The sequence below is a fragment of the Gekko japonicus genome, unplaced genomic scaffold (genome assembly GCF_001447785.1).
Source record: "Gekko japonicus isolate JY-2015 unplaced genomic scaffold, Gekko_japonicus_V1.1 scaffold806, whole genome shotgun sequence".
Classification (NCBI taxonomy): Eukaryota; Metazoa; Chordata; class Lepidosauria; order Squamata; family Gekkonidae; genus Gekko; species Gekko japonicus.
In genome coordinates, this window is record NW_015160234.1 from 379353 (window position 1) to 401800 (window position 22448).

Consider the following 22448-nt stretch of genomic DNA (forward strand, 5'->3'; position numbering starts at 1 on the left):
CAGTATGGAAATCTCTCTCTGCCTTTTGGGAATCTTCACAAATGGTGCCAATATTTGATTGTGGGCTGTAAGTGTTCACATCTGTAGATGTATCTTCATCTGAAACTAGATGTGAAGGACTTTTTATATTTGAAGGTGATGAAGTTGGAAGTGTAGTTTCACTGTCGAACTGCCCAGAAAACAAACTACACTGTGGTGAAACATCTGGTTCTTTAGTGTCATCGTATCTTGACAAATCAATTGCTCCCAGGTCCAATATAGTTTTGCTGTCACTTAACTGGCACTCAGGTACAAGAGTTATCTTTGAGTTTTCATCAGGGGAAAGATCATCATCAGAAGGCAGAGAATTTATTGATGTCAAGGAGGACTGTATTTCACTAACAGCACTTGTACTCTCTGTACAGTGACCCTCTACAGAGTTTTTGATATTGCAATCAGGTTTGAGCAAAAACTGGGGAAATATTTTCTCACTGTTGCATTCACTTTGCCCTTGAGGAGTTTCAAAAGCCATGTCTGTACCCGGGTGCATTGCAAAAGAACTTGGTTCACTTTCCACACCAGAATCAGAAAATCTAGATGATGCACAGGTCACACTCACATCAGGCAGCTTCAGTACATCTCCGCTTACAACTGCACTATGAGTTTCTTTCACAGAAAGACTGGACTGGTTGCTTTTGACTCCTGCCAAGGCATCCTCAGTATACTGTGTTCCTTGCACCATTTCCTTTTCAAGCAGTGGTTCCTCTTCTGATTTCGATCTTTTGTCATAGTCTGAACTTTCCAAGGTGTCTTCCTGTAAATTCTCTCTGTAGGGTCGACCTTGCGGACCTTCTGTCTGTGATCCAATACGAACAAACACTTTTTCACCCCCATGAACACTCTTACAGTAAGGTTTTACCTCTATTTTTCTAACTCCTGATGAGCAATTTTCAATAGTACTTCTGGATGCCAAGGTGCTCTCCCCATGAGTATCGCCAACGCCCGTTTGGGAGATGTCAGATTTACCAAAAATGATTGAATTTGCAGATTGAGAAATGACTGAGGTACACTGGCTTTCTTCATGCCTATCCAGTTTTGCAGAGCTTTGTTCACTGCTAGATGGCAAATATCTAAGCTCTTTTTGGTTCATCTGAGTCATGAAGGTCTTTGTGTCACAAATATGTCCACTAACTGTTGAGTCCACGCCTTCCTTCTGGCTACAGGAAGGAATGCCTTCAAAGCATTTAGAGGTGTCCTCTGGTGTTGCACCTTTCAAACATTTGTAGCCCACCAAGACTACAGAGTCTTTAGAGTTCTGTTTTACTATTTTTTTTGGATTTTCAGGTTTCATGGTTTTCATCAATTTGGTAACCTTAGTTTTGGATTTGTTTATATCTTCACATTTTCCTTTGGCAGACTTTGTGAATTGCTTGTCACTTTCTGACTGCCAAACATGGGAGGCAACTGAAGTTCTGATTTTCAACTCTGGGCTAGAAAAGCTAGCCATAAAGCTTTCTTCAGAATCTAGTTTGTCAGGCTTCTTGGGGTCAGATTTCTGATGCCTCTGAGCTGTCAGCCATGGCACATCCATCTCTTTTATTTAAAGTAAAGAGAAGAAAAAAAAATTACAACAGTATAATATAGTTGATTAATACCAGTAACTCTTACGACATTTCCTATATGAAGCACAAATTAGAGAATCGTGCTCTTCAAGATCTCCAAACTACCCCTCTTCAATGAAAAAATAAAGGAAATGTATGTATGATTTTATTATAATTAGTATTTAGATGGGCTGAATTCTAAAGGAGCATATAGGAAGCTTTTTACGCTATTGTATAGCCCCTGAAGTTTTCAATATAGCACAAGGAGTTGTAGTGAGAAAACAAAATCAAGAAAGCCTCAATGTACATTTCTTTAGTGTTCTGCCATGGTTTATTTTCATGTCTCTTTAATCTTTGCCTTGAAATACCCATATAAGAACCTCGCAAATTAAAAAGGCTAAGTTTTATTGGTTGGATTACTAGTGATAAAATTATGGAATGGTCCCCTGTTAGCCACCAAAGACAGCTATGCTGGGGTTCATGGGACCTGCATATACAAAAGCCAGATGGGAAAGGGGCTATAGCAAGAAGGGTGTGAGACTGACTGGAAAAACTGGCTGGATCAGGATCCAACCTTTTATCTTCTTCTTCTTCTTCTTATCTTACTATTCTTCTAACTCAAAGATCTTGAACAGATTGAAATCCAACTCTCTTACAAACGATCATCACAGCTCTATGTTTAGTGACTGCTAAGGCAGTTTTCCCATCCTCATCTACAAGGGAAAACTGGATTGTTTTTTGAGATGATAAATTAATATAACCTGTTAAGAAGGAAGACAACGTACTCCAAAAATTAAACAGTTGGAGGTGTGGACCATATTTTCTGACAATGATCCGGGCAATATATAATAGACAATATGCCAATATAATTATAAATGGAGATACATCATCTCAAATCGAGATACAGAAAGGAACGCGTCAGGGTTGTCCACTTTCACCTTTGCTATTTATATTCGCACTAGAAACATTAAATAGTGAGACAAGAGAAGACAAAAAAAATATCAGGGCTCAAAATAAAAGGGGAAGAATTTAAACTACTAGCATTCGCGGATGACGTCATATTTATAATGGAAAATCCGATAGTTTCAAGTCAGTATCTACTAAACATTATACAGGAATTTGGAAAAAAAACAGGATTAAAAATTAATTTGAAAAAAACCCCTAAAATAACAAAAATTTTATGGTTAAGGCAATTCAAGACTTATATAAGATAACAAATATAGAGAAAGTGAAAAAAATTATATATCTAGGAATAATACTATCTAATAGAAATAGTACAATTCTTGAAGATAATTATTATAAACTACTAGAGGGAATTAAGAAAGACCTATCACGATGGAAACATTTACAATTATCTTTAATGGGTAGAATAACCACTATAAAAATGATATTACCGAAATTTCTATTTTTAGCCCAGAATATACCCATATTAAAAAATTCTAAAATCTTTATAGAGCTGGATAAAGAGATAAATTTATTTGGCACCCAAAACGAGCAAGAATTAATTGGAAATCACTTCAAAATAGAAAAGAGAGAGGGGGATTTGGATTTTCTAATTGGAGATTATATTATCAAGCGGCAGCATTAACTTGGATTAAAGATTGGCTAACCTTAGATGATATTAGAATTTTAAATTTAGAAGGGCATGATCTGAGTATGGGCTGGCATGCCTACATCTGGTACGGGAAAGATAAAATACATTCAAATTTCAAACAACACATGATTAGAGGAGCTTTATTATGGATATGGAACGAAATTAAGGAGAAATATTATAGGAAGACCCCAAAATGGGTCTCACCCTTAGAAGCATATATAAAACCATCTCTTAGAAACCCGTGCGATAGAGAAAGTTATCAAACATTATTAGATGAAAATAACAAATTAAAATCAGAAGATATACTATTAAAAGCATATAAAATAAAATTAACCTGGTGGGAAGCCATGCAACTTAGATCTAGACATGCTAAAGATATGGTAGTAGGATTTCAAGAAACAAAAACACAATTAGATAAGATCTGGCTATCCTCAAGTGATAAAACAATCCAGGGATTATATAGATTTTTACTAGAAGATTATTTACAAAATGAAATGGTTAGCTCAACCATGATAGCATGGATGAAGGATATAGGACATACAATAGACCAATGGGCAAGTCACTGAAATACGTAAGAGCAATTAATTATAAAGAAAATATCTATAAGGTTTATCACCGATGGCATTGGTCTCCAGATAGGATAGCAAAATGTCACCCGTCAATATCTAAAACATGTTGGAAATGTAAAAAAAATACAGGGACCTTTTTCCATATGTGGTGGCGATGTGGGAAAGCTGAGATGTATTGGAAAATGATACAAAAGCTTATTGTGGATATTATGAAATTAAATTTGGTTCTAACCCCTGAAATAGTCCTACTGAATATGATACCAGAGGATTATAAACAAAATGATAAATATTTATTAACATATATATTGACCACTGCAAGAATATTAATGGCCAGATATTGGAAGCAAGATAGATTCTCAACAAGAGAGGAAATATTAACCAAGTTGATGGAGGTAGCAGAAATGGACAAACTAACTATAATTCTTTAAGGGAAAGATGAAAGTGTGTTTATTAAAAAATGGGAAAGAATATATAACTGGATTCACAAAATATGGAAAAATTTAGATTCAAATGTATGAAAGAATGAACGTATGTAAATGTTAAATAAGACTCAAATTATTGGAAGGACGAATATATGTAAATGATAAATAAGTGGAAAAATGATATATTAAAAAAAAAGGAGGACAATGACCCTTTAATTCAAATCAGGCCAGATATATGTTCTAAGGACTCAAGCTGACCGTATCCACATTTACAGACTCTGTCTAAATACCGTATGCCTGTAAATCTGCAAGTATAGTAAATTTAGTGAATAAATGCTCTTCTATAATGAGGAATCGTTAGATGTTTTAAGTAGCTAAGAAATCCATGGGAAAATTCAGTGGGAAAATGCCTTGATTTACCTTCAGTGACGGAATCTAAATAACGATCTTCAAAGATTATAGGCAAAGAGTTCAGATCTCCATCTAGTTCACTGCATTCAATAGGAAGAGGTGGGAGAGAACTACAGAAGGAGGTGCTTTTTATTGCAGTACACATCTGAAGATGGCTCTGAGCACTGAAAGATACCATATTATATTAAAATAGTTGTCAAAACATGCATACATTGCCATTCATAATATAACTATTTTTTTATTTTACTCACATACAGGCAGAGATACCAGTTAAAAGCCAATATTCTGCAATTTCAATGTATTAGTAAAATTATGCAAACAACATGAAATAGAGCAATCAAATTTTATATTACAAAATCTCTAACTATATGAACTATAACTGCATCAAGTTTTATATGACTAATTCAACAACAGAAGTGATAACACTTTAAGATCAGTGCCATACGTGCACTTTCTAATTGAAATACTAAGCTGATTAATATATGGAGCAGGCCTTCATGCAAAAAAATAAATAAATCACTCCTAGGAGCCAGCCCCAAAATTTAGGAGCTAGATTCATTTTTCAGCCTTCAGGGCTTTGTATTTCAATGACACTCCTTTTTAGTTATTCCTCTCACAAAACCTAATTGTCATAGTTTGTCATACCTTTATTACAGCTGTGACTCAAGTGTTGTAGCATATAAACAAACAGAGGGGAAAACCTGTTTGCTATCACCACAACAAAAAAGCTAGCATCTAGCCTTAAACTAATTTCTCCCCAATTTCTCATGATTTCATTATTGCTTTTTTAAAAAAGCTTCATTTAATTGAACATTGGAGCCAGTATAGAAAGCAACAGTTAAGAAATAAATTGATCTACCACCACTGAATGATGTAAAACAGTGATACCCACTCAGTGGCTTGGGAGCCACATGTGGTTCTTCGACAGGTTACCTGTGGCTCTTCCTCAGTGTAGCATCCTTCCCATGCTCTGGGAAAGCAAGCAAGGCCATTGCCCAGTAGGGCTTGTAGTTGGCAGGCAGTTGCCACTTTAAAACACCTGCTGCTAGAAGGAGGATGGATAAACCGTGACTTTCCATGAGCTGTGGGCCTCATTTAAGGAATGGAAGTAAAGGGCCTGTCCTCCTCCCTTCTCTGCAGCCTCTGTGCTCTCACCTCAGCACTGGGGCAACTCTTGGGAGGAGAGCAAGCAGACTGTAGAGAGAGTAAAATCACCACAGCAGCCACCAAAGAAAAGAGCAAGCGGGCCATAGTGGAGTGCTAGTGGTTTCTCTTTGCTTTCTCGCCAGCCATGTGGTCCACCTCTGGGTACCCTGGTAATCTTTCACCTTGTCTGCTGAGCAAAGAGCGAGCAGGTAGAGAGGGAATCCTCTCCCCTCACTCCTGATACACAAGGGCTGCCTAAGGTTCCACAGTAGTGGAAGGCTGGAAGGCGCTCAGGCCTCGCTGCCGGAGCCGGGTGTGTGTGGGGGGAAGACATCAGCGGGGCCCAAGCCGGGGGGGGGGAGGAGATTGGGAGGCCTGAGCAGCTTCCAGCTGGAGCTGGGAGAGGGGAAGAGGAGATCTGTGGGGCCCAAGCCAGGGGAGGAAGAGGAGCTCGGAGGGGCCTAGCGGCTGGAAGCCGCTCAGGCCTTGCCGCTGGAGCCAGGGGGAGGGGGGTGGAGGAGCCGGGGGGTGGTGGAAATGAGCGAGGCCACTCAGGCCTCGCCGCTGGAGCACTGGGGGGAGGAAGCTTACCTGTGGCCGCTTCCTCAGCCCTGATGTCCTCCTGCTTCCACAGATTGAAAGCCGTGGGGGATGACCCCCCCGCGATATCGCAGGCCCGCCTCTTGTAAAACACTAATCCTGCCCACTCAAAGCTCCCAACCCCAACACACACTACTCTCAGTGCCTTTGTAAATACTGTCTTCAGCTTTTAAATTAGCTAGTAAATGCATATCACTGTAGCAGTCATTCAGTGGCATGTCTGAAGGCACCTAATACAGTTTCATCTATGCAACTAAGCAGTTTGTCTGACAGTAACTAGATGAAAAACTATCTGGCATCCCACATCTATGAAGAAAGAGGTCAGATATAAACATTTTTCAAACAATCAACACATAATTATGGACATTGTTCTCATTGTGTAAGGCAAAATCAAGTCAAAGCTCACATTGTCAGTGTAAGAGACTTCTCTACAGGTATGCATATATCCACCAGAGAAGACCAGAATAACATTTCCAACCCCCTTCACGTAAGTATGCTGGTTGCCCTAGGAGACAGATTACCATCCCATCTGTGCAATACTTTACATGGTGTACTGCCTTTCTTGTGTGGACTGCTGGTGCTACACTATCATCTATTTGTAGAGTGCTATGAACTTCTCAGCGTCTCCCCTACAGGGATTTTAAATGACGTGGCGGTCTCATGCAGACGCACTCCTTTCATGAGCAAAGGACAAAAGTAAGCATTGCTAGGTGAATTGTATTTTGTGGTGCTTTAGTTACCCAAGGAGAGGTTTGAATAGCTATTTGCTTGCCTTAGCATCACTACGACAATGCTTATAAACCATAAATCTCACTAAGAAATAAACAGAACAAAGTTTGAGTCCAGTGGCACCTTTAAGATTTTAGAAACAGATTAGAACAGGAGATTGCTGAGTTACAAGTTATTACGGCACTCAGGACAATGGAACCCCCAGGGCTTAACAGAGACCAAGTCCTATGAGGAAAGGAGCTGGGTTGAAGGAGCTGGGTATGTTTAGCCTGAGAGGAGGCGACTGAGATGTGATATGATAACCATCTTCAAGTATTTGAAGGGCTGTCATATAGAGGATGGTGCGGAGTTGTTGTCTGTTGCCCCAGAAGGTTGGACCAGAACCAATGGATTGAAATTAAATCAAAAGAGTTTTCAGCTAAACGTAAGGAAGAATTTCCGGACAGAGCAGTTCCTCAGTGGAACAGGCTTCCTCAGGAGGTGGTGGGCTCTCTTTCTTTGGAGGTTTTCAAACAGATGGCCATCTGTCAGCAATGCTGATTCTGTGAACTTAGGCAGATCATGAGAGGCAGGGCAGGCAGGGTTGCATCAGTGATTAGTTCTTGTGGCTCTTCTTACAGCCTTAATTTGGCTGGAGACCCTGGAGGTTTTTTTTGTCATCTTCTGGGCATGAAACAGCAGTCACTGGGGGTGTTGGGGGGAGGTATTTATGGATTTCCTGCATTGTGCAGGGGGTTGGACTAGATGACCCTGGAAGTCCCTTCCAACGCTATGATTCTATGATTCTATATTGGTTTCTTCTTCTCACTACACATGATAATATTATTCAACTCTGCTTGTAAATTCTTTTATTCTGCTGTATGCTGATTTGCTACTATTCACAGGTCTCAGCACTTGTCTTCATCCAGTCTTAGCTGTATTTATTGTTCAGTTACTTATGCATCTTGACTCTAATAAGCCCTTCCTAGCAACACCCTCCCCACCCTCTATCTGTATATAATGGTTGGTGACTTATGTTTCAATGTACCTGAAGAAGTGTGCGTACACACGAAAGCTTATACACGGAATAAAACTTTGATGGTCATAAAAGGTGCCACTAGACTCAAACTTTGTTCTGCTGCTGCTTCAGACCAACATGGTTCCCACCTGAATCTAAGAAATAAACAGACTCTATTGGGGGGTGAATGGGATCACCCCCATCCATCTTCACCACCCTGAACCATAGCAAGGGAGAGATAATTGTGAGGGATAAATGAGGCTTTAACACTTTAAATATAGTGGTTTTCATACTATGTATTGTATGCTGGTCTTAAGACTGTAATAATAAAACTAAACTAAACTAGTGGAAATCATTGCATGCACACAGGTACATAGAATGTTGTACACTGATTTTTCATTAACTTTACCATGATACTAAAAAAGTTAATGAACCCTGCTTCAATATGTTCAATTTAAAACGGAGAATACACTTACTGTAGTTCTTGATATGCAAGGGCAGCTTGCCTTGGGTGCTCAAGACAAAAAAGTGCTTCAGAAAATCTGCGCACCTAAAACATTTCAAGATCATATGACACAACATCTTAGTAACAGTGTATGTTCCATAAACATTAGCACAATGCTGTTTCGGGAAATGGTAACAGTCCTGCAGAAAATTACAGTTCTCCCCCTTCGTCTATGCAACTAGCTTCAACTGAGAGACCATTATATTTAAACATGTTGCCCTCTGTATAGCGCCTATGTTAAAAAAGTCTTAATGAGATATACCATTGGTTTGTATCCCACTACTCATCAAAGTCTGAAGCCCTTCTACAGCTTAAAGAGACCTCCTCCAACTTCAGTGGCTCCTCCACTGTCAGAAGAGCCACTTACGTTGGAGGCGAGTTTTAGGCTTTTGCTCAGTGAAGAAGTAGAATACAAGCCTCTATGCCTGGGGCTATCAGGCTCATCCCTGACCTCACATAAATTTATTCATATCCCCTGTGCAAAACACTCCCAAGTAACACCTAGCATTAAGAGCTAAACCTACTAAGATTTAGAACATAACTTTATTGCACTGCTACCTGAATGATACCTTTCTGTTCTTGCATGCTGCAATGTAACAGGATGAATACATACACGCATTGTATGATGCTGTTGTGCTAGTAGTGCAGTGATTTCCTCTTGCAAAGTAACAACTTCAAGAAATTGTCCCCATAAAGCCATCACAAGTGAACAAAGCTGTGCAAGATTCATGTTTATATGTTCTGGCAGTTCATCAGGATTTTCCATTTTCTGTAACAGAAAGTGGATACAAATGGTTGGATACAAATATGTTCTGTGAGGAGAAGGGCATTTTCAGAAGAACTCTATTTCTAGATGTAGAATTTTTTGTACTATAGGAATATCAAAATACTCAGCTGATCAAATACAAGTGCCTTGAAAAAATATACCTAGACATCCATAACAGTTATCTTTCTTTAAGTTGCCATTATTGATAATTCAAGCTGGTAATTAATTTTAATATTGCACTACCAAGCACTACTCATTTTATTTTCAATTACGTTCTCAAGAACCTGGTATGGAATTTGACTTTTTCACTGCTACTATACACTGCTGCTGAGTCTGTCTATCCACCATGATTTCTTTCCTAGGTTAGATGCAACTGGGAATTTTTGCATCAATGTATATTAACTTTCCATTTGCTTATGTTGAATTTATTTGCCAGTCTGTTGCCCATTAGCTCTCTTTGGAGAGATCAGATCTCATTAGATCTTGGAAACTAAGCAGAGCTGGCCCTGGTTAGTATTTGGACGGGAGACCACCAAAAAAGTCCAGGGTTGTGACATAGGAGGCGGCAATGGCAAGCCACCTCTGAATATCTCTTGCCTTGAAAACCCTATGGGGTTGCCATAGGGTCGCCAGTTTGATGTAGTTAGGGTTGCCAAGTCAGAAACTTACCGGAGCGGGGGACTCCCGGCTGTTGTCTGGAGCGCGTGTGCGCAGAGCGCGCACCGCATCCATATCACCCGGACATGACGCGGGTACGCCGGGCACGCTGGGGGCAGGGCCAAGACCATCTGAGGGAAAAGCATAGTTTCCCCTCGGATTACCGTGGCCCCACGCCCAGCGTACCCGCGTCACTTCCGGGTGACATGCACGTGGGGGTGGAGTTCCCCCCGGGGCCCGATCTGCCTGCGGCAGGGAACAGGCCTCTGGGGCGGGGGTTTCCCCGCCCCCCGGGGGGACTTGGCAAGCCTAGATGTAGTGGTTAGGAGAGAACCGGGTTTGATTTCCCCATTCTTCCACATGCAGCTGCTGGCATGACCTTGGATCAGTTACAGTTCTCTCAGAGCTGTTCTGTAAAAAGCAGTTCTCAAAAGAGCTCTCTCAGCCCCACCTACCTCACAGGGTGTCTGTTGTGGGGAGGGGAAGGGAAAGGAGATTGTAAGCCACTCTGAGACTCCTTTGGGTAGTGAAGGGTGGGGTATAAATCCTATCTCTTCTCTACTTACCCAGCCAGTGGGGTGTGTGTGTGTGAGAAGGAGCCTTCTGGGAGTGGGGAGGGCGGGGCAACCTCTATGGCCAAAATGCTAGAGCATCGTTATGCAACGTGCCCAGTATGATTATGTCACTTCCGCATGACATCCTCCCACCAGTCAACTGGCCAGCGGCATATTGGAACCCCTGAAATTGGGGGAACCCCTGACCAGGGGTCTGGCAACCCTAGTTCGCCATAAATTGGCTGTAACTTCACAGCAAAAAACCCTCTCTATAAAAAAATCTGGAACACAGAAAGCATTAATTTGAGATCTATATGTCTTCGAAGGAAAAAGAGATACCTTTATTTCTTCACAGAGTTCTGACAGACGTGCTTCTACATCTACGTTCTCTGAAAAAAGTTTATAGATGGTGTATGTAAAGGATTTCTGAACTCTAAAATACATTTTATAAATATAGAGCAACATGTGATTCCATCAATCCAATTTCATTTAATGTTAACATTAACCACAACAGCTTCAGCCCATAGACCTTAGGACCTAATCATCTCATGCTTAGTGTCAGACTCTCCACAGGAACAAGGAAGGGGTTAATTGGGAATCAGGATTCCAAATAAATGAGGCTGGAAGTCATACAATGATTTCAGCTCAAAAGCAGTTTTATTATCTGTACTTTGACTACAACAAGACTAGTGTTCTGACTAGATGAGCTGCAGAACAATCAGTCCCTTCCCTTTGATACAGAAAGAAGCTTCCGATCTCCAGCAACTAGGGAACAACAGTTTTCCATAACGGAATCTTACTTGCTTATATCCTGAACCACCAATCATTCTTTGAGAATTGATACAAGAAGGCAATACTGTACAGAAACTTGAGAGAGGTTTGAATCTTTAAGTGGAAGATGACCATGCTTAGAGAGATGCTTACTCCATTCTATGAGTGGAGAGCAATTTGACAGTAGCCCTCTTGGGAGGGACCATATTCAGGAATGTAAATACTTTCGGGAGTGGTGGTGGGGGACATTAAGGACAGCAAAGGAGTACATGTCATAACAGCAAACTCTAGGAACCAGCTACTTATGCCTTCAAAGATGCGGATGGAGATCAAAAGGGAACTTTAGAGACTTCCTGCTAACATGACTAGAATAGCAGGTCTCCAATTCAGATGCAACTCATGTAGTTTCTCAATACTAGGAAGCATTATTCATGAGTCTACATTTAAAAATCCAGGGTAAAAATTTGTAGAAAGTGTTGTAAGTAGTGAGCTTAAGAAACAACTAACAGAGTAGTTGTAACCATACTAAAATTTAGGTTTTTATATGACAGAAATGTTCCTAATTGTAAAAACATCACAGAAAAAAACAGAATATATGGACAAAATGAATTTCCAATTTTTCCCTCAGCACAATCTAAACTTAAACACACATGGAAAATAATGTTTTCTGCTGATTTAAAAATGCAACCCCCCCCCAAAAAAAAAGATTTGGAGAGTAGTTTTAATTAGCTTTCATGAACAAAATCTGATCAAGCATTCTCATGTTTCTTTTTGTTTCAGTATCACTGATTTGTCCTAACTAGACAAAAATAAAACCTTTCTCACATAGTACACAAATTTCTGTATAAATGGCAGCAGTATCTGAACACCCATAAACATACAACTGATGTCCTTTTTGACAATTTAAGCACTCTGATCCATTTTACTTTTTTGTTTAGAAATAAAATCCAAATATACAGGAACATTTTTAGTTCAAATTAATTTGGATGTGTATAGAATGACAAGCATTTATCTTCAGAAATCATTTGGAAGGTTGCAAAAAATGTAATGGGCTGGCAACATTCAGGACTGAAAAATATAGAAACGTTAAAAATTAAAATAGAAAGCATGCAGCGTAACTCCAAGAACATTTTCAGCAATTTATTGCTATTAATTTTTTTAAAGACTTGGTTATTTTTTTATTTTAATAGCAAAGCTCTCAGTCTGGGTCAAGTGATGCTCTGTATTCTTGGTGCTTGGGGGGGGGCAACAGTGGGAGGGCTTCTAGTGTCCTGGCCCCACTGGTGGGCCTCCTGCTGGCACCTGGTATTTTTGGCCACTGTGTGAGAAGTGTTGGACTGGATGGGCTATTGGTCTGATCCAACATTGGCTTTTCTTATGTTCTTATGTAAAATTCATCACATATTATTTTCAAACTGTTCAGTAGTGGAAATTCTCACATTACAGGAATCTGAAAGGAGATTCCAATGTGGATATAATAAATGTAGCATGCAGATTTTTTTTTATATACAGATATTGTCAGTTATTCTGGCAGGATCCAAAGCTCATCTAAGAGCCTGATTACTCCTAGTAAAATACACTTTTCCTCTGAAAAACTCATAGCTGGCATATCAACATTTCTTTTTCTTAATTTGAAATTTTAGTTTGCTATACTGTGGAAGGGGAGGTCTACTATTTGAGAAACTCATGTCTAAAGCCCCCTTGGGCTCTCAATTCTCATGGCAAAGTTCTTTGAATACAGGCCTCGAGTTCTTCTCTGTTATATCCACAAAGTAGATTGTGAATCAGCACATGAATTGTATCATCTCAACACACATTTGCAAAAGCTATAAGCCTAATTGCTGTAGTGGAACCAGCACAGAAGAGAGCTCTGGGTAATGGGCATTTATAGGTTATATCAATAAGTCCACTGGATATAAGGCTCAAAGCCAAATAAGTTTTTAATTACTGTGCTGTGATATCAGCCTTCATAAAATCATGGCCTTTAGACATTTTAATACAAAGTTCCAGGGCTCTTTTTGTAGAAAAAGCCCAGCAGGAACTCATTAGCATAATAGGCCACACCCAACAGCAGGAACACATTAGCATATTGGGCCACACCCCTGACAGCACAGATCATTAGCACATCAGGTCGCACCCCCGTGTTACCAGAAGTGTGGTTATCCAGCCACACCCACCTTTTGCTTGTTATTCTGTTTACCTTGTTTGTTGTCAAAACCCAGGGCCTTTTTTGTAGCAGGAACTCCTTTGCATGTTAGGCCACACACCCCTAATTGCAGCCAATCCTAATGAGTTTCTGTCATTGGGTGTGGCCTCTTATGCTAATGAGTCCTTGCTGGGCGTGGCCAACTTGGGAGCCAGCCGGAACTCCGTTCCTGTGCGTTCCTGCCCAAAAATAGCCCTGCAAAGTTATGTGCTGTTGGTTTTTGGGTTTTGTTTTTTTTTTAGAAAAAAGTGACACTGAGAAATATGGCTATGCTGCCAATAATGCTGGCCACTTATCCTTACAGAAAAATCCTCCACACGTATGCTTTCTCTCCCCCTTCCTATACTAAGCTATAGCAATCTACCAGTGTGAGGCTGGGGTTAAAGCTACAGTAAGATGGTACACACTTGTTAGAAGTCAAGTACCCTCTTATAATTCTTATTATGTTATTTTGACTTTATGTAAGCTGTTTCAATTGTAAGCCTCCCTGTGAGAAGGTGCCAGGTAATACGTGAGCCAAAATATTTTAAATCTGCAAGGTAAGACAGCAGGTGCTTGATTTAACAAGAGTATCTATCTTCCTCCCACTTCAAATCTATACTGTAAAAAGCAAGAATAATGTATTTCTAGGCAGGGAACTTTTGGAGGATGGATGTAAGCATTTTCATGTCCAATTCTCATTTTTAGAAGTATACACTAAGAAATATAGATTCGTTTTGTTTTATTCTCTCTCATCCCACTTTCCCAGTGTGTTTTACAAATTACCTCTCTTTTTGCCAGCACCTGGGCTTCCTCTGTGTGTGTGTGTGTGTGTGTGACTTTGCCTTCTGCAGAAGTAATTCTGTGGTTGGCTCTGCCTCCTGAATCAGTCATTTTGCAGTTGTGGCCACCATGTGTCAGAATTACAAAGGTGCCCGTAGGCTCAAAAAAGGTTGGAGATCTGTGACTTAACTTTTCAAACATTAAAATACTGAAAGATTATGCAAATATTTACTAAAAGATAGCCCTATTCATATAATGAATATAACTATAAGAATTCTTCAATGAAAAATTCACATATGTTTTCTGACACACACAGAGTCATACAAATTCAGTTAACATAGGAAAATGATCAGTGGACAGGATGTACATTTTTACCTGTATCTCAAAATGCAGTGGACACCTGATTTTACACCAAAGTAACAAAACTCATTCCTCAAAGAGTTATACACTTTTAATGTTATAGAAGACTAATTCCATCATAATAAATATACTTATCTATAGCATTCATCTAGTGATCACTTTTGAACTTGAATTTAAATAAATTTAAAGTTTAAAAAAACCCTCCAGGCACAAGCCATGCTGGCAGAAGTGCCACTATCTACAGAGGGACTTAATTGAGCCCTCCTCTGCATGCACACACACGCAGAAGAGTGGGTGGAATGGGTGGGCACCATACCTTGCTCTGAACTCAATTAAGTGCCTGTTCACAGTTTAGAATTATAGATGAAGATCATAAAGGTGCCACTGGAGTCTAGATGAAAAGCTGCATATGATAATGAAAACCAACCTTTACTCTGGATAAAGGCCAGAGCATGCTAAAATAGGAAAGGGAGGGGAAGGGCTTCAGGGACCTTATGCCAACCCTCCACATATGGAAGGAGTGACCATGCCTCGAAATGCAGGCACAACCATGGTCAGTCTTGTTGAACCACTGGAACACATGAGAAAAAACATGTTTCTTTGTGTCTTTTTAAAAAATTTATTTATTTGAAACTAAACAGCTGCCCTCTCAAAATATCTAAGCAGGCTTAATGTCTGCTCAGAAAGATAACGGCAACAAAACAGTTCTCATCAAATTACCTAAAAACATGAGGAGGGGCAGGAAGATGCACTCCAAAGAAAATGTTTTTTTAACTAAAGCAAGATATTGGTTTGGATCCAGTACCAGGATCATACAAGATCCATGGAAAGATCCCTGATATTCTTGGCTCTCCCCTCTCCTAAACAACCATTACTTGACCACAGTAAAATTTATCCCTGGGGTTGTGGGACCAAATGCAGTAGCAGGCATGCAGGATGGAAGACTTCAGCAAGGACAGGGATGAAACTGTTCCCGTTTTCCTCTTCCCTCAACAGAGCTTGGCTCACACAAGATGATGAAGGGGCGTGGTTTCATACCTTTCCTCCTCCCCATTGCAGACTTCCAGCCCTTGTGGCTATTACTCCACATGGATCCCAGGCAGGGCCAGACTGGCCATTATAGCCATCAGGCAAAGTCCTTGTGGGCCGATGGCCTGCCCCCCCCTTTTGGTGTTCCACCCCATGGGTAGAAGGGCGATGCCCAGATGAGCAGCATGCAGCCCAGGAAGTGCCCAGTCCCCACGAACAAGCTGCAGCCCAGGAAAGGCAACGCTCAGCCTCTCTAGTTGTGCACAGCTGGCCCTTCCTCTGGGTGAGCCACACACAGCAGGTGGATGGATGGAGGCACCCAACAGAACCATGCAAGCCATGGTGGCTGCCTGTTTCTCCCTTCCTCCTTCGGTGGGGCAGAGCAATTTCCCCCCTCACAGTATGCCACTGATACCGTGTCCATGGGAATAAACTTTTGCAGGATCCGAAATGGCTGCTAGGGAAAAGAGAGAGTCAGGTAGATCTACTGACAGATCATGAAACCCAGCCCACTGAATATTAGCTTTTAGAATTTAAGTTTATGGTAATATTGTACCCATCAATGGAAGCTATCATGCTTTGCAAACAGTTATGGATTTACAATACATGAGTAAAAAATATCAATGAAATGAGTTCATTTCATCAACGCTGCAAGGCTAGATACTGCTGCACACAGCCTGAATTTAATATCTTCTTTGAGCTCTTATATAAGGGCTGAATGGCACCTTAAGTTTTTAGTTCCTGTTTTAACATGGAATAAAATGATATTCTTTACAAACAACAAAAACGATGATCTTTTGTTATAATAAAACCTAATGGGTTATAGAAATAACCCGCTTTTTAAAAAAACATACCTAGATAGGCGTCTCCCTGGATTCGTAGGTTTTTTCTTCTGAGAAGGCGTTCATAAAGCACCTGCATGCGGGCCTTGGCTAGTTATAAGGATTGTACATATGACTAGTTACTACACTCCTTATTTCCAATCTGTGTTTTAATTAATATTATTAGCCTTAAAATTAGTAAGAAAGTTTAATCACTCACCTAGCAATTAGTTGAGAGAAATTAAAGAAAAGAATTTAGTAAAGTTCTAGATAAAGAGTTATTGATGATGTACATTATGGCTATTCCTGGAAGGCCATCACCTGTTTAAAGGTTTTGCTTTATTAAATCAACATTGCCCAAATGCTAACCATTTCTGGTACTTAAACATAAATATATATGTATATACTTTAACAAAATTGAGTTTTGCTTTTATATAGCTAATTTAGAAATTAAAAATGTACATCACAGAAATAAGTGAATGGAAAGCAAGAGGGAAAACAGACAATGCAAAGTAAAGAAATAGCAATGATTTTCTGAAATTTAAACAGGATTTGTTTTTGTTCTTAATCCCATTTGAATCTCAAAAGATCAAAAGCTCTTATCAAAAGAAAATTTTTGAAAGCTTTTAACAAATTACACATCATATTATAACGGTATGAATAAATCAGAACTTATCAGTGGCTGCAACCTGTGTATACCATGGCATGGAAGTAGGCCCCAACAGTATGATTTGGCTTACCTGCATGCAATATTGACTAAATTGTGGTCAACATTTTTAGAAACAGATTTAAACTAGTACTAATTCCAGCAACCAAGAAATGAAATGCTTCCATTGTAAGCACAGGCCACCTTAGAATATCTAATAAATTAATTTTTAAATATTCACACGTAGAATATTAAAAATATAGACACTGTTGGCAATAGGAGCACAATATATCGAAATAAATTTTAAAAAACACTAGATTTTTTTCTGCTTCGAAGTTTGTTTTTCAAAACAGATTAGTAATTTGTTATCGGGGGCTCATTTTAGATTAGATTACCGTGAGTAATTTTCATGATATACTACTGAAAATAAATTTTAACTCTAACATGGCATATACCAGGGTTGCCAAGTCTGGGTTGGAAAATACCTGGAGACTTTGGGGGTAGAGCCAAGAGAGGGAGGGGTTTGGAGAGGGGAGGGGCCTCAGCATTGCACAATGCCATAGAGTCCACCCTTCAAAGCAGCCATTTCCTCCAGGGGAACTGATCTCTGTCAGCTGGAGATCAGTTGCAAAAGCGGGATATCCCCAGGCCCCACCTGGAGGCGGGCTTATACAAAAACTGAGAATCTATATGAAAAAGATTATTAAATACATATAGTTAGACTGGTGCATTCCCAATTGCATGACCCACAATACAATCCTAGAGTTACAAGCCTACTGGAGTCAATGGGTTTAGAAAGGTGTAACTGTTTAGGACTGAACTGTTAAGTAATAATAACAGCACAATTTCATGGCTACAGTGAAATTTAGGGCTTGGTCAGAGGCACAAGAAACATAAATGTAGAAGTAAAACTATAGGCATTCTTGATACCTCAGTCTAGTTGACACAATCCACATGCAGAAAGGGATCTCTGCAGTTCGAAAACAAGAAATTGCAAGTAGATAAATAGGTACCACTTCGGTGGGAAGGTAACAGCGTTCCGTGCGCCTTGGTGTTTAGTCATGCTGGCCACATGACCACGGAAAAGTCTTCGGACTTTGAAACGGAGATGAGCACCACAACTCTAGAGTCGGATTCAACTGGCTTTCGAGCAAGGAAACATTTACCTTTTTGGCGGCTGCCTTAATCCACTTGATCAGGGCAACTATCAATACTTCCACTATAAGGTGGTGCCTTTCATGAACTGAAAGTTATGTCATCCTCATTAGTTAATCAGGGTTTTAACGAAAGAATTGCCCTCAAGTGTTTCATGGCTGTAATCCAAGGAAGCTGCTTAAATGAAAGTGCCCTTACAGCTTGGGCTTTCTTCCCAGTTTTATGGAATAGAACCTGGAAGAACCAGGGTCAAATCCTCACTACCATGTAAGCTTGCTGGGTGATCTCTGGCCAGCTACACACACTCAGCCTAACCTACCTTCCAAAGTTGTTGTCAGGATAAAATGAAGCAAAAATAAATTGCTTTGAAATCCCATTGGGGAGAAAAGGCAGGCTACGTTTAAGGCAGAACACTGCCTGGTTTGATGGCTGTAAGAGCAGCTACAGCAAAAATGATCAAGAAAGCTCCAACACTTTGTGCTGCTCTTTTGGAAATCCTTTCAGATTTCTATCTACATCTTTAAATGATGTGTGGAATTAATATTCTTTATTTACCCCAATACTGTTAGTGGACACTGCTAATTAAAAATGGTAGATATAATCACACTGCACTCTTGTCATTTTGAGCTCTCAAAAATTTTAAGCCCCATTCCATATAGTTTTTTTGCATATTTAATTAATTAATTTAATAAATGTTGTATGTTATACTAATATTTAATCTATCAGGAACAACTGATATGGACTGTAAACATAATTTCCCCCCCAGTGATGGGTCCATGGATGCACAGATAATGTAATAAGGTTCTAATAATGATGACTGAGCTTTTGATCATCATCACTGTAGCCAGAAATATTCAAACATATTGAATACTTGTGTATTTTTATAAAACTTCAATTATTCTGAAGCATAGAACCAGGAATATGTCAGAGAGAGCTGCTCTGGGTCCCACAGTGGGAGAAAAGCAAGATAAAATATTTTAAATAAATAAATAATAAATGCTGTATGTATTTAACATACAGACCATAATCCAGAGCGGTCATGCATGAGATATCTTAGGCACACCTGGAGTCCCTGTTTTGTTTATGCTTCCGTCTTCCATACTGAATTGCAACCTACTTTTTACTTGTTTGGGTTGGAATACTGGGCCTTGAAACCCCCAAATCCATATGTTCTTTATCCTTATTAACCAATGTGTTGAATTGCCTCTTGTCTCCCCTGTAACCCCTGACCTAGTATTAGTAAATGAAGACCTGTCAACTTTTAAATATGTACAGAATAATAAGCCAGAAAACTATTTTTGTCTTTTAGGTCTTGAATTTAAGATTCACCCTGCTGGTTTAAACCAGTATCAATAACACATAGTGTTTCATTAGTAAGTACTGCTACATTCTTTATATGTACTACATGCAGGTATAATCCTGCTGCTCAATACAAAAGTGTTAACAGATTATTCCAGGAAAGAAGCACACATGCTGCTTTTTAGATTTATTTCTGTTTTTTTAGAGGGCAAATCCTACAGTCAAGAGATACAAGAAAAAAAATAAAAACTAGACTGCACTTTTTATTAAGTTTCAGAGCAGCATTTGTTACTGACTGAAATATTTCCAGTTATCAGCTTGGGGGAAAGTAGGCTAAAATATTAACAACAACAACAACAGATTCATCTGCAGCCCCAACTCTAAAAAAATATCAGTTCTATAATACAGCAAATTAATGTATGGATAATAGAAGACATAAGAGATATGCCTTAGAGACACAGACATATAAGAGGAGGTATCAACAGACACAGAAAGAAGCATTTGTTTCACATACCCAGCTCCAATTTCTGACAGGAAGGCAGCTCCTTAGATAAACTGATGAAGTAGCTATGCAATCCTTTGAACGCAAGCAGCAAACTGGCACAAAGTGTATAGTGGAGATTGTAAGCATGATTCAAGAAAGGCTCTGCTATTATAAAACTGCAGCCCTAAAAATAGATTTGTCCAAATATTAATTTTAGTTCATCTTCAACAACAACATCAAAATCACACTTAAAAATTAGGCCAGTGTACAAAGTATGACGATGCCGTGTTCTTTGCACATGTCAGGCTGGATCCAGAGATCTCTCTGCAGAAGGTGCTGATGGTCACAGATTTTCACGTGTGTCTGTCCCCCCATCAGATTCCTTTCCCACCATTGTAAATTTGATTGCCAGGATCATGGGACGTACATAAACCAACAACCACCTATCAGTGAAATCACATCTCCTTCTAGCATTCTGCTGATCGAAGAGGAAAGAGAGGGCGATTTCATCTCCTTGCCACTCCTTGCTATTAGTCCACAAAGGTCCTGTGGCCCCAGGAATCAACTTTACTGGGGTTGGTCAGAAAGAACTCCTGGAGGGAAGGGAATGTCAGAATGTGTCCACAGGTCATTGGAATCAACACATAGGGTTTTTCAGTTCCCCTCTTCTTGTAGCAGTCCTCTGTATTTCCTGAGAACCCCTTACCAAAACCTCTGGAACAGCACCCATGGTGCATGAAGTCCTCCTGGTTGAAGGAAACATTGGCTATCCTCCCATGCAAGCCTCCTTCCATTTTAGCCAAAGGCTACAGTTCTACATATACCTTCTTCATAGAAAGCTTCACCAACTCTGGACTTAGTTGTGTGTAAGCAAGCATGGGACTGGACTGCACAAGCATTTAAGTTCTCAGTAAACTGAACACAAAGAGAATGGGAAAACTATTCAAAATTCCTTATTGCAGGAAAAGCAATCAATATTTAAAGCAAATGGTAATATAATATTACATCTTTGTATGTAATATTTTTAATTTAATTGCCATGCAATACAAATGCTTTCTCTGTTAAAAGTATTATTCATGCAAGCCTACTAAAAAGAATAAACAGAAGAGAAAAAGGGATTATGATCTTACATCTGCTGATAATTGTTTGGTGTAATTGCTGCCAAAGACTACACATTCAAGGGAAGGAACTACTGAGTCTCTGCTCTGTGCTGGTGCATTTCTGTTTAGCCAAGTATTCTTCACTGGGCGAGGAAAGCTGTAAAACATTTGAGATCAAAATCAAAAGGTTCAGGATAAAAATATAAGATGAAACAGAAACAACCGGGGGGGGGGGGGGGAAAATACGATAATCACCATAGCATATAAATCCTAGTCCAACATAATTGCTTAGTGTCAGTTGAAATTATTTGTTTGTTTGTTGAATTTATATCCCGCCCTCCCCGCCGAAGCAGGCTCAGGGTGGCTTACATAATATTATAACAAGATAAAACAGTTAAATTAATAAAATTGCAATAAAATAGGTCTAAAACATAGGTCTAAATAGGCTTAAAACTCTTGAGAGTCCCTTGGACTGCAAGGAGATCAAATCAGTCAATCCTAAAAGAAATCAACCCTAACTGTTCCCTGGAAGGCCAGATACTGAAGCTGAAGCTCAAATACTTTGGCCGCCAAATGAGAAGGGAGCACTCACTGGAGAAGACCCTGATGTTGGGAAAGATTGAAGGTCAAAGAAGAAGGGGACGGCAAAGGATGGGATGGTTAAACAGTGTTATCAATGCAACGAACATGAAATTAAGCAAACTCCGGAGCATGACGGAAGACAAGAGGGCCTGGTGTGGTCCATGGGGTCGCAAAGAGTCAGACTCGACTGTGCGACTGAACAAGAACAAAAAAACAATGCATAAAGTGCTAGTGCAATATAATGATGGCAGACATCCGACAGTCAGCTGGCGACATGGTCTCGGTCATATTGGCAGAGCACAGTCTCTTCAGTTGGAATAATATTGATGTTAATGTTGAAATAATATTGTTAATATTGGGGCCAGGGCCTCAGGTAGATGGATGTGGCTCCTTAATCAAAGACCTGGTGGAAGAGCTCCATTTTACAGGCCCTGCGGAACTGCAAAAGGTCCCGCAGGGCCCTGATGTCTTCTGGGAGCTCATTCCACCAGTACGGAGCCCCTACTGAGAAGGCCCTGGCCCTTGTGACTGCTAGCCTGGCTTCTCTGGGGCCTGGAAGAGCTAAGTGATTTTGGGACCCCGATTGTAGTGCTCTCTGCGGAACATGTGGGGAAAGGCGGTCCCCTTATGTAGGTAGGCCCCTGACCATAAAGAGCTTTGAAGGAAAGTACCAACACCTTGAACCTAATTCAGTATGCTATAG

The 22448-nt window shown here is 39.9% G+C and overlaps 1 protein-coding gene across 1 annotated transcript in view; it reads right to left on the reverse strand.

Annotated features, from left to right (window-relative positions):
- Positions 1-22448, reverse strand: part of FAM135A (family with sequence similarity 135 member A) — an 82729-nt gene that overhangs the window by 24131 nt on the left and 36150 nt on the right. The window contains 8 exon segments of the mRNA XM_015412714.1: positions 1-1572; positions 4586-4740; positions 8525-8598; positions 9167-9322; positions 10870-10919; positions 16513-16590; positions 20094-20247; positions 21194-21320. The exon segment at positions 1-1572 is cut by the window's left edge and continues 24 nt beyond it. Coding sequence (XP_015268200.1) covers positions 1-1572; positions 4586-4740; positions 8525-8598; positions 9167-9322; positions 10870-10919; positions 16513-16590; positions 20094-20247; positions 21194-21320 — 2366 coding nt within the window.